Here is a 13,334-nt window from a genome sequence, read left to right as displayed (position 1 = left end):
TAAAACAACTTAGGAGAGGGAGGATTTATTTTGAGTCCCTCTTCAACGGGTATAAGCCATCACAGCAGGACCATGCCACCAGAACTACTCACCTTCTCACAGCCCCATGCAACAAGAAGCAAAAAACTGACCAGAAACAGGTTCCAGTAAACCCTAAGACCTGCCCCCATGACTCACCTGCTCCAGCTAGACCCTACCTACCAAAGGCTCCACAATCTCCCCAAAGTGCCATCAGCTGGGGTCCAAGTAGTCAAACGCAGGTTCCTGGGGGAACATTGTAACCGTAACACCTCAGCACATAACTACGTGAAGAATTGTCCTTTTGCCTCCTCATCTAACAGCAAAAATTAAATTGACACATCTTTTAGAAACCATCCTCCTAACCTTTCTTCTTACCCATGGGAAACTATAGTTAGACGAAGATGAGAAAAACAACACAAAACAAACAAACAAACACCTTACCAAGCAGTCTTACCATACACAGCCCTTAACTCTGAGGAATTTTTCTCAGCAGAACAGGAAGCGGCTTTATTTCATTCTCATTTCCTTTCTTGTCCCTCAGTACTTCACACGAGTGGTACCAACTTCTTGAATAACCAAAAGCCGAAAGGCGAGGAAAAATCAGATATTTAAAAATAGATGCTTTGGCAGTTTTGGACATTTGTGATACCTTCTGTAAAAGCCTTTGATTTTTCTTCCAGAACGTGATGAAGCATTTCAACTCATGCATTAAGCACAGGTTGCAATCCTAGTTCTGATGTCTTTAGAGATCAGAAATGAGTCTGTGTCTAGTAAAGAAACTGAAAGAATTTGAATGACCACACAAAAGCCTGGGTGCGTCTATGATCCTTCACCAGAGTATGTTCCCTTCAGGGTCCACAAATGGTGCAATTATGTTCAACTCAGGAATTTTATTAAATAAGGAAGAGCCAGGGGTATTTGCCTAGGAATACTGGGAGTTGTCACTGTTGGAAGCCCTGAAAAGTGCCCCTGAGAAGATAGAGAAAGTGAGAACACTGAGCAGAAAATAAAATTTTAATGAATAACGGTTTGAAGTGTGTAGGCCCTGATTCTATCTCTGCTTTGGTGAAGGCTTTAGGAAGAAAGGAAGGAAGGAAGGAAGGAAAGAAAGAAAGGAAAAGGAAGGAAGGGAGGGAAAAGAAGGAAAGAAAGAAAGAAAGGGAGAAGGAAAGAGGAAGGTAGGGAGAGAGAGACAGAGATACAGGAGAGAGGGAGAGAGACAGAGAGAGAATAAGCGTGTTCTTTCAGTCTAAATTGATCTTCCGGAAGGATGTAATGACTAACACTAGGTGATCTGGAACATGCAGCCTGTGCCAGGTCCTCTTGGTCTGACCCTGCTCCCACGGGCAGTGGAGAGCGGCGGTCAGCCTCCCCACTCCTGAGCAGTTATTGCTGCAGAGTTACAATAGTGCCCTGACTGTGTTCTGATCACATTGGGGCTAATGAGATTAGGAAATCATTGAACTAATGATTTCCAGACCAGTAGCGTATGCTCTAAGAATGGTTAAAGATGTATTCCTTCCTGAAACAGGATTGGCTATGGAGATGGGGAATCACTGTCCACTTGGCTGAATTTAAGAATGACCTAGGAGATATTTTTTGGTATGTCTGTGGGTGTTCCACAAAGGTTAAATAAGAAGCAACAACTTACCTTGAATGTGGGAAGCACTAGCCCACGTACTAGAGTCTTATACTGAATAAAAGAGAAAAAGGACAGCAGAATGAGCACCAACATCGTTTCCTGACTGCCTACATGAGTTGTCCAGCCTAGACCCCCACCACCATAGAAGTGGGGAACCCTTTGCCTGCTTTTTACCCAGCTTAAGTCTGTGGAACGCCCTCACCTTCACCGTTTCTTTTATTTTATTGTTCTCCACTGCATTAACAGCTCACAAACCATTTGTGTTGCTCAGTTAGGGCTCCCACCACAAAGAAGCATCACTTGGGTGGTTGAAATAGTAATTTGTTTTATACAATTTTGGAGGTTGGAAATCCAAGACCAAGGAGGTGACAAAGTTACTTCATACTCAGACCTTCTTCCTTTGTGCCCAAGATGGCTAATTTTTGTTATTTTGTTGTTTATGACTTTTTTTTTTTTCTATGAGCAACACTCTCTGGTATTAATGTATCACTTCTTATGAAGAGACCAGCTAGCTCTATTGGTTAAGATGTGCACTGTCAGGTCCAAAGGAACTGCCATTTTCCCAAACTCTGGTGGTTAGAGTAAAGCCAGCATTCCTCAGGATCATGTGAAACCAATTCCCCCCTAACAAAGGAGTCGTTTCCCTTATGGCTGGCAGAAGGAACAAATGGCTATCTATGCTGTCTATTACCATACCTGACCAGTGTAACTGTTCTCCAGGCTTCCTTAGTATCACAAGTACCTGTTATACTCTCCAGAGTCATGCTGGTATCCTAGCTCTCCTCACCGCCTCCTCTACCCTAAACTTCTCTAGCTCGTGGTCTCCTCCACCCCACTACTCATTCTCCTTATTACCCTGCTGTTTCAGCTATGATCCCTCTTTTCTTTTCTCTTTTGCCTGCATTCTCTTTGTCTTCGTGTCTCACCCCTCCCCAAAGAAAAAAATCCTCTTTATTCCTCTATCTCTCTTCTCTGTTCCCGTTTCTCTCATGGCCAGATCCAGTCTGCTTGTCATGGTCAGTCTAATACTAGCCCTGCCCCCACTCTGGATTCTTCCCAGATGCTTCGGGCTGTTCTCTCTTCATATCTAAAATAGAAACCTTCCCTTTAGCCACGCCATGGAATAGTCATGTTTACATACCAACAGCCTTATTTTTCTTCAATCTCCTCCTTGAAAATCCTGTCTCCAAACACAGTTGTAGAATCTGAATTCTTTCTAACTCCAACTTTTCTGTGTTCTCCACAAGTGTGTGGGTGTGTGGCTATTTTCTGTGACCACAAGCCTGGTTTTTTCAAGAGCTTCTCCTGTCGTGGGTCTCCTGAGTCTCCAGATTCTGATGACAGAATTGGTCGCCATCCTGACATCCTCAGCTGGATCCACTATGGTTATCAGAAGACACAGTATCCTCTGTTGCATTTGGCATGTTCTTGAGCTGCCTAACACTCAAGGAATGCTATCATTTCATTATTCATTCTTCCCCTTCAAGAAAAACACTGCTGTCAGATAGTCCCAGACCTTCTCCATGTGTGCTCGTCAAGAGTGCATAGAGAAGGACACCGTGATTCTTGTGCCCTTTCACTTTGCTTCCCTATTGTCACTATCAACTCCAGGCTTGTTCTCTTTTTATTGGGGGTGGAGGGGAGGGGGTCTTAGCTTCACCACTTTACAGGGTGTAGTGGTGTCTTAGTGAGGGTGTCATTGCTGTGAAGAGGCACCGTGACCATGGCAACTCTTATAAAAGAAATCATTTAATTGGGGCTGGCTTACAATTTCAGAGATTCAGTCCATTATCATCATGGCGGGAAGCATTGCAGCATGCCGGCAGACATGGTGCTGGAGGAGGAGCCAAGAGTTCCACATCTTGATTTGAAAGCAGCCAGGAAGAGGCTGTCTTCCGCACTGGTCAGAGCCTGAGCACAGGAAACCTCAAAACCCACCCACTGTGACACACTTCCTTCATCAAGGTCACACTCCAACAGTGCCACTCCCTGTGGGTCAACCATGCAAACACATGAGTCTCTGGGGGTCATACCTATTCAACCAGCTACAGGTGGGGATCCCCTCTCCATACACACTAGTGCTGATCCTGGGCCTTCCTAGACAGAGTTGACCTCTTTCTTTGCTAATACCATAAAGGGCACTTCTAGGTTTCTTCAGGGAAGCTAATCTTAAAGAAAAGGGGAGCCCTTCCCATGGAAAACCAATAACATTGGAACACAGATTCATACTAAGAGCAACAACAAAATAATATTGACATAAGGCCAGAACAGAGAGATGAAGGCAAAGGAACCAGGAGAGCAAACTAAAGTGGGTAACTGAATGTCTGGATTATATAGGAAAGAGCTTCTGGAGGAAGAGCAGCCCCACCCCTGGGCTAAAGACTTCAAGGGTAGAGGGCAGAGTATCCCAGCCACACCCTGTAATAGGTACGGACTGAAGGATTCTGGGAAAGCCTAGCCAGTCCCGCTTTGGTATGTTAAATGGGCGCCTCAGCAGTTTGTGCCAGAGTTTGAGACTTAACAAGATGGTCATGCCTGAAAAAAACCAAACAAATAAAATCACTGATCTCTGAAATTAGATAACGTGTTTTAAAAACAAAAATGGACCAAAAAAAAAAAAAGATAAAAGTAAGGATATTGTCTCCAAGTTGACTTGAATCACAGATTAGAAATGAGAATGACCAAATCCAGGTTCATTTATTTTGGGGCATTGTTGTTTGTTTTACAGTCTTATCTGGATTTTTAACCATTTTTTTTTCATCAGGTTTTTAGAATTTTGAGATGTTTCACTGTTTCCATTTTATTCTCATTTCATGTTAGTCTTTGATAAATTTTTGGAGTTGTTACAATTCTTAGAAAGGTTACAGACCAAATGTCTAATAATAGGACATAGGAAATAAATCAGTATCGGTTACAAGACAGTAGTGTGATGTCACTTTCACTAATTATAATGAACATATATGTGTCTGTGTGCAAGCCAATGTACAAATTAGTGAAGCAAATTATAAAATAAATTTTGCTTAACTAGCATGTGTGGTGGTTTGAATAGGTACGCCCCCTACAAACTCATGTGTTTGAATGTTTGACCCATAGTGGTATTATTAGGAGGTGTGGCCTGTTGGAGTAGGTGTGACCTTGCTGGAGGAAGTGTATAATTTGGGGGGCAGGCTTTGAGGTCTCCTATACTCAAGCTATACCCAGTGTGGCTCACAGTCTCCTTCCACTGCCGGCGGATCAAAATGTAGAACTCTCAGCTCCTTCTTCAGCACCATATCTGCCTGCATGCTTCCTACCATGATGGTAATGAACTAAACCTCTGAAACTGTAAGCCAGCCCCAATTAAATGTTTTCCTTTATAAGAGTTGTCATGGCCATGGTGTCTCTTCACAGCAATAAAATCCAAACTAAGACAGTATGCAATGGGATTTTTTTTCTAATGATTACATATTTAGCCACATAATTTTCTTGGTGATGACGTCAGAGGCAGCTGGGAGATAGAGCCCAGCACTGCTTTCAGTAGTCTGGGGGTGGGGGGTTCTGCCTTAAGGACTCTGACTCAAGAAGAGCGGGATCCTTGACAATAACGAAGAAAAGAGTTTCAGGACCAATGCATAGGAGGCAAAGCAAGAGTTTATTAAGAAAAGGTTTTAACACTGAACTAAACATTGGTTTTTGCTGGTAGCCCAGGGAAACGGCAGCCACACCCTAGACGTGGGTGTGGGCTTCTCAAGAAAGAGTCATGTTTTTGCAATAGTTTTATAGTTGATATGATGGCTTCTGGAGTTATAATTTCAAATGAACTATTTCTTTTTTTCTTCTCTCAAATGAGATCATAGACTAATTTTAGAAGTATACTGAATGAGGGTATAGACTGCTGTAGACATAAATCCATGGGCCATAAGCTTCAAAAGAGTCCTTTTTATGGTAGGTTACGAAGGAGTTAAAACATATTTTGACGGTAGACAAAGTTTATCACCTTGTTTTCTTATGAACTTCTCCAAAAATTGCAGATTTAAAGCTGAGAAAGAAGTAAAATCAAACTCAAAGGTCACACACATTTAGGCTTGAAGCTGGTCCATGCTGTCCTGTCATTCTTACATGTTACATTTAGGAATGTGTATAGATATACATATATCTACACACAAAACATATTGCCTCTATGTAGATAATCCTCAGAGTAAATGTTGTTAATTGTATCAAAATTCATGACTCTTAACTGAGAAGGACCTCAACCAGACACTTGAGTGAGGGACACATTTTCTTTCCTGCACCTTCTTAATTATCTCTATTTCATGACAGGGGTTTGAGGACATTTTGGCTATAGAATAAGCATATCCCTCTTAATGATAGAAAAGACACACATGCACACACACACACACACAATACACACAGGAGGGGGATGGAGAGAGGGAGGAAAGCATATCTGAAGAAATAATGGTAGAAACTGTAGTAAACAGATTAAAATTACAAAGATAAAATAAAAATGAATTTATAAACAGAAAGAGCGTTGCCATACTGGGAAGGAACAGCTTTCCCTTTGCTGGCCTTTGATAAGCAATGTAAACAAAACCTTGCCAAATTCAACTCCCTTTGCCCGGTATTTAACAGCCTTTGTTATTTATAAAGCACTTTAAGTTCTAGGGAGAGAGATTTAATGGCACTCTCTCATTCTTTTTCCTGTTAACTATTTTTTTTTAAATTTGAAAGTTTACTGTGATAACAGAGGAAGCTGATGGTCCAAGAAAAACAGAGTTTTATTTCACAAATCCCTCAAGGAATGTGGAGGACAAAGATATCCCCCAACCCACAAAAAACCAGGAGGTTTTCCCCTTTTTAAAAACTGTGAAATGTTTTTTTTTTTTTAATAAAAAATTGACAGTTTCTATTCTACTTTATACCCAGACTTGAATCAAACTGTTGGACAATCTCTGTCCCCCAGTTTTTTTCTGAAGAAGTGGCAGGTGGTAGGACCTCACAGCCTGGTTGCAAAACTTTCACCAAGCAACTAGAATTGAGCTCTAGGAAGCCCTGATGTGTGTATTCACACTCAGTTCAGAGAAGACTTCTCCTAGACACTCTATAATGAGACCATCAGAAATCAAGGGCATGGCTGGGGCAGAGTATGTGCCTTGTAAACTTGAGAACCTGAGGTTGGAACCCCAGGACTCAGGTGAAGCTGACGTAGTAATGCATAGTCGTAGTCTCAGCACTCTACCAGCAAGATGGGTGTTGGAGACAGGACACTTCCCAGAATCTCTGCTGTGCGACCGCCAAAAGACCAGGAACAGACTCCGCTGTAAATACATGAGGTTTTTTTTTTTTTTTTTTTTTTTTTTTTTTAATTGTATATGCGTTAGAACACACGGAACGCAAACTCCCTGTGGAAACAGGAGAGGAATGTGTCTGAGGTCCAGGGGAACAAAGTTTTATAGGGCAAAACCACAAGCAGGGACTTACATGCTTGGGTATTACATGATTGGATAAGGGAAATTGACTTTTGAAATGATTGGTCCACTTTTGGCGCCAAGACTACAAACAGTCCTGGCCAGGTCATATGGGCTGGTTTCCTAGCAACTGTATAACTAGTGGGTGGGGAAAGATTGCATTAAGCTAGTTTCTTTTTCCAGGTGGCTGGGGCTTTAAAATTTATGGTCTCTCAACACCAAGAAATTCTGTTTCAGACAGGGTAGAAGGCCAAGACTGATACACAAGCTTGTTCTCTGATCTCCACTGTGCACTGTTGCATTTGTGTGCCCACATCAACAAACACGGACATGTACACACACACACACACACACACACACACACTTGTGCACATGAACAAACAAGACACACCCAAACATTTTTTTTTTTAGACGAAACAGTTACAAGAAAATCCGTGCACGAGTTAGCAAAGAAATCACACGTGAAAGAGTCACAGGTGGGTTCAACATCAAATTATCAAATTCAGGTGAGCTGGATAATCACAGGTGCCCCAAAAGCTCCTCAGAAAAAAGACTCGGAAAAGACACTATGCCCTCAAAACTTAAAAACAGCTAAAATCAATCAGTTATCTTTTAAAATGTCGACTATTACCAATAAGGATTATTGCTACTCGGCTTATACTCTTTTTGGTTTTTTTATTTAGTGCTCTAAAACTTTGGCTAAAGTATAAATTCTATCTCAAGATTTGTAAGATTATTATGTAAAGTTTCTTTTTTTATTTTATTTCAGTTTATTTTATTTTTATTTTTTTATTTTTCAATGCAGTTTATTCAGGAACCTTGAACAATCATCTGACCCTGGGGGAAGCCAGCCCACTGCTTAAATAACCTCTGGGTAGCCAACCCCAGCATGCCACGTGGGCAATGCAGATAGGTCCACATACATGGAAGCAAGCCAGATCCTCAGCCTTAGCCAAATGTGGAGTTGTTTGTGACAGAGAGCACTCACCATCGGGAAGTTATGTAAACTTTCTCTACTTCAAAATGTATAAGTTTATTGGGTATGGTTAAAAATCTGTAACAAAAATAACTCAAAAATTTTAACAAAACGGTTGATAGTTAAAATCTATACATAGGTAACTGTAAAGAGATTTGGATCTAATGGACTCACCTTGGAGTAACAACCTTATGGTTGGCATCCATCTTCACTGATGAAACTAGAATGAAACTATGTGGCTGTCGGCCATCTTTACCAAGATTAAGGAGAGTGCATGCCATGTGACATCACCACCTTCTTAATTAAGGTGATCTTGTTGTATAAACCAGCTAAGGAGGCAACATTAGGCCTCCAAGCTATTTTGGATTAGGATGAATCTTCACATGATGATTTTTGTCCAGAGTGTTAGTTCACAAGCCAATGCACTAGCCTGCTCCTAGGTTGCCAAGCAACCTGACATCATCATTTGCCATCGCCAAGTGTGTGCTAAGTGCTTCTCAGCGGCACACCAGATATAGAAGAATGACCAGTCACTGTGTGCTCTCTCTCCACCTCGGTTTCTCTCCTCTTTCCTGTGTCAGGGAGCCCCCACCTCCATCTATCTTTGTTTCTTCCCACCTCCATACAATCAAACTTTTATACCAGATGTGGTGTGTGGAATATGTCAACATACGATAACATCGATGCCGGTGACTTGGATGAGAACCAAGGCTGGAGGAGGCAGAGACCCCGCTGCAGCACCTGCTCCAGTGGGCTAGAAAGGACAAATACCCGCCTGCTCCCTCTGCGAGCCTGACCGCTCCTAGACCTTTGTGAAACATTTGTCTGTAAATGACATCCTAAATTCTCCTTAGAGAGTCTCCCTGCCTTTCTGCCTCTCCCTGTACATCCACTCTTTTCCTTGCCCCCTGCTTTCCCCACCCTCCCCCATCCTACAGCAGCCCTGCCGGGTTCCAAAAGCTTGTGTGCTTCCCCTCCCCCCTTTAATTGGCTCCCCCATCAAAGTCCCCATGTTGCTTTTTTAATTTCTTTAATTCTTTATATATTCTGGATATTAGCCCTCTATCAGATATAGGGTTGGTGAAGAAAGGAAGATTACCAAACTCATTCTATGAAGCCACAGTCACCTTGATACCTAAGCCACACAAAGACCCAAACAAACAAAAAAAAGAACTTCAGAACTATCTCTCTTATGAATATTGATACAAAAATACTCAATAAAATATTTGCAAACTGAATCCAAGAACACATAAAAGATATCATCCACCATGACCAAGTAGGCTTCATCCCAGCCATATAGGGGTGGTTCAATATATGGAAATCCATCAATGTAATCCACCATATAAACAAACTAAAAGAGAAAAACCACCCACGTGATCATTTCCTTAGATGCCAAAAAAGCATTTGACAAAAACACACCCATTTATGTTTAAGTCTTGGCGTGATCGGGAATACAAGGCAAATACCTAAACATAGGAAAGACAATGTACAGCAAGCATATAGCCACCATCAAACTAAACAGAGAAACTTAAATCAATCCCTCTGAAATCAGGGACAACACAAGGCTGCTCACTCAATCCATATCTTTTCAACATAGTACTTGAAGCCCTAGCTAGAGCAATAAAACAACTAAAGGAAATCAAGGGGATCCAAATTGGAAAGAAAGAATTCAAAGTATCACTATTTACAGATGATATGATAGTATACGTGAGTGACCCTAAATACTCAACTAGAGAACTCCTTCAGCTGATAAACACCTTCAGCAAAGTATCTGGATAAAAATTATCTCCCCCCCAAAAAAAAATCAGAAGCCCTTCTGTATACAAAAGACAAAAGGGCTGAGAAAGAAATTAGGGAAACAACACCCTTCACAATAGCCACTGATAACATAAAGTACCTTGGAGTGACTCCAACCAAGTAAGTGAAAGACTTGTTTGAAGAAAACTTCAAGTCTCTGAAGAAAGAAATTGGAGAAGGTATCAGAAGCTGGAAAGATCTCCCGTGCTCATGGATGGGTAGGATGAACATAGTGAAAATGGCCATCCTGCCAAAATTAATCTACAGGTGAAATGCTATTCCCATCAAAATACCAACACAATTCTTTATGGAACTTGAAAGAATAATTCTCAACTTGATATGGAAAAACCAAAACCCAGAATTGCCAAAACAATCTTGTACAACAGCAGATTGTCAGGAGGTATCTCCATCCCTGATCTCAAGTTGTGCTATAGAGCAATAGTAATAAAAACCCCATGGTAGTGGCATAGAAACAGAATGGTGGATCAATGGAATCAAAGAGAAGACCCAGAAATAAACCCACACACCTACGGATATGTGACTTTGGACAAAGAAGCCAAAACCATACAGTGGAAAAAAGATGCTGGTCTAACTGGATATCTACATGTAGAAAAATGCCAATAGATCCATATTTCTCACAAAACTAGAGTCCAAGTGGATCACCGACCTTAATATAAAACCAGACACACTAAATCACTTAGAAGAAAAAGTGGGGAAGAGTCCTGAACTCATTGGCACTGGAGACAACTTCCTGAACAGAACACCAACAGTACATGCTCTAAGTTCATCAATCAATAAATGGGACCTCATGCAACTGAAAAGCTTCTGTAATGCAAAGGACACTGTCTTCAGAAAAAACCAACAGCCTATGGACTGGGAAAGGATCTTCAACATTCTTAAGTTAAGAAATGCTACTTAAATGTGGGTCAAATGTCTCATTTAACCCAAGTCAAAATAGTTAAGATCAAGAAAACAACTGATAACAAATGTAGGCGAGGGTATGGGGAAAGCAGAACCCTCCTTCACTGTTGGTGGGATTACAATCTGATGAAGAAACCATGGAAACCAGTGTGGAGAATTCTCAGGGGATTGTAAATATGTCTCCATGGCACAGCTGTACCTTGGCAAATGCCCAAAGGACTCAGTATCCTACTCCACAGACACTTTCTCAATCATGTTCATTGCTGCTGTGTCCACAATAGGTAGAAAATGGCAACAACCTTAATGTCCTTTAGCTAAAAATGGATCCTAAAAATGTGAGACATATTTTTGATTGCAGTCTAATCTAAAGAACAATAGAGTTCACAGACAAGAGAAGCAGCTAGAGCTAATCGCTCTGGTGTCTTGTAACTTTGTAGCTGACCTTCTGTTTGTCCTTGATTCGACTGTTAAAATGTAACCAAGACTTGTTTTGTAATTCACTGAAGATTCTGCTATGTGAATGGGAGGAGTCCTGACCTGACTTAGCCACATAGAAAACATCAAAGAGATATGAAAACATATTTTTTTTTCTGCAAGAAATTTATTGGAGAAGGAAAAACAATTGAGGCTAAGTACAAGGGGAATGTAGGTCATGAAGTTTCAGAATACATGGTCATCTTGTCTCTGGTCTCCATGCTCAGCTGCAGCAGAAAATGCGGCGTGTTATAAATCCGAAGCAGACTCCAGTGGGACGTTCTGAATTTCTGCAGGATCTTCTGCAGTAGCATGTTGAGACCTTTCTTGAGCCTGTGGACACAAGGAGAGCATCAGGCATTAAGTAAGGAGGCCAGCCCTGTGCGATAGTGTGCCCACTGTGCAGGGCACAGAGTAGGTCTGTTGTTTTGGTGACATCACAGCCAGCCCTATGATCACTTCAAACACTTGAAAATAAGACATTTAACAAGAGTTGATCCCATGCAGGACTTAACACCCATTTCACAGTCCTTCACATTTTTGTGTGTTTTCCTAACCCAACACATTCATGCATTGGTAAATGGTTTCTAAATCTATTCTTTTAAGCAAAGAAGATTTTTTTTTCTACAACAAAATCATCAGATATAAAAAAGTACTAATCAACGTGTTCTATATTTTAAATCTATTCCACAGATAAATTTTTAGACCAAAAATCTTAAAAAGAAAATCAGATAAACTTTTTGATTCTCACTGTTACTTCTATGAATATGACAGTTAAGTTCCTAGAGATGAGAAGAAACAATGACCTGAACCAGACTACTCTTGCTGGGATTCCAGGGCACACCTTCAACCCTCTCTCAGGAGACTCCAAGCCTGCATCATACTGGGCACCACCACTCACCTGCATCCTGAAGAGAAAGCCCTGCTGGGCCTCCAAAGGAGATGGTCACATCCTGGTCCTCTACCCCTGGCTGCTCCTCAGTTTTAGTCTCCTCATTTGGTGCTGGCAGAGGATCAGCCTGGGCCAGGAAGGCCAGCAGGACAACAGCAGAGAGGAGGACAAGTGTCTTCATGGCTGAGGGTCACCTGGAGGATTGGTGAGCAGGAGCTCAGTGTGTAGAGATGAGGAGGCAGCCTGCATTTATAGGACTGTCATGAGAAGGTGTGGGGACAATCCCCACAGTTAGAGAAGTCTCTCATTGATGGGAAGTGGGACAGACTGTTGTCTTCAGGATCCCTTTGATGTTCCTCTGTCCTCAGAGCTTCCATCATGATGTTGGTCTGTGTGTTCAGAGACAGGACTCCTTTCCCACTGATATGATGAAGGGGCCTTGCTCTCTTCTCCTGTTTCCCATCTGCTTCAATATTTACCTTTCAGTGGTCGGGAAAGAAAAGAGGCAGGTATTTCCTAATTTAACAAGCTCATGAGACAAGGGGTTTTGTGTTTTGAAGTTGGAGCCCTCTGTCCTCAGATAGTGTACAACCTGGACTAGACTGAATGCCAGTGGATTGGACAGTCAGTTTTATATGTGGTTGAGGGTATGATCACCCTCATGAAGGAAGGCTTTGTGGATCCCCTCCTTTAGGGCCATTATGAAGAGAGTAAGATGTCCTCATCATGCCTCTAGGGAAATGAGCGTGAGAGGAAATGAGGGACAGAGTTGGTCAGAGTGAGGCTGGAGCGGGTTGTGTTGAAGAAGCCATAGTGACTGAACACGTCATGAGTGCTGCCTCATCCTAGCTGCCTCTTCATACTTGGGAAACATCAAGTGATGTACTAGATCTTGTACTTTTTCTTTTGAGGCGATATGAGTTAAGGAACAATAAACAACCATATCAGGTTTTCTCTTACCTTAAATTATTCCTTATATATGCTATCTCTGAGTTTATTTTTAGAAGTTGAGATCCCCTTCCAATTGGTAGAATTTACGTTTTTGTGGATTTTTCTAATAAGTAGGAGGACACCAATGTATATCATTATAAGGATACATGCATAAATGAATTCCTGTAGTGAGAACTAGAGAAACAAAAAGAGAAAGAAAATTCAAAGGATAAAATG

At 41.5% G+C, this 13,334-nt stretch overlaps 1 protein-coding gene and 1 long non-coding RNA gene across 2 annotated transcripts; both read right to left on the bottom strand.

The window, feature by feature from the left end:
- Positions 1-479: 479 nt before the first annotated feature.
- Positions 480-2,912, bottom strand: LOC132653475 (uncharacterized). Its single transcript, XR_009591202.1, has 3 exons — positions 2,805-2,912; positions 1,673-1,714; positions 480-587 (listed from the first exon to the last, which is right to left on the bottom strand). It is a non-coding gene; the product is annotated as an uncharacterized LOC132653475 (long non-coding RNA).
- An 8,571-nt stretch (positions 2,913-11,483) lies between these two features.
- LOC110566878 (defensin alpha-like protein 1) lies at positions 11,484-12,413 on the bottom strand. The gene is made up of 2 exons (XM_021664783.2): positions 12,177-12,413; positions 11,484-11,608 (listed from the first exon to the last, which is right to left on the bottom strand). The coding sequence occupies exons 1-2, from the start codon at positions 12,346-12,348 to the stop codon at positions 11,499-11,501; spliced, it is 282 nt and encodes a 93-aa protein (XP_021520458.1). The 5' UTR covers positions 12,349-12,413; the 3' UTR covers positions 11,484-11,498.
- Positions 12,414-13,334: the final 921 nt, after the last annotated feature.

The sequence above is a fragment of the Meriones unguiculatus genome, chromosome 4 (assembly GCF_030254825.1).
Source record: "Meriones unguiculatus strain TT.TT164.6M chromosome 4, Bangor_MerUng_6.1, whole genome shotgun sequence".
NCBI classification, from domain to species: Eukaryota; Metazoa; Chordata; class Mammalia; order Rodentia; family Muridae; genus Meriones; species Meriones unguiculatus.
The sequence above is the reverse complement of the archived record's forward strand: the minus strand, read 5'-3'. Positions and strand labels throughout refer to the sequence as shown.

Coding starts and splice junctions, on each gene's coding strand:
- LOC110566878 (XM_021664783.2), bottom strand. CDS start 12,348: ATGAAGACACTTGTCCTCCTCTCTGCTGTTGTCCTGCTGGCCTTCCTG. Junction 11,609..12,176: donor GCTTTCTCTTCAGGATGCAG/GTGAGTGGTGGT, acceptor TTGTGTCCACAG/GCTCAAGAAAGGTCTCAACA.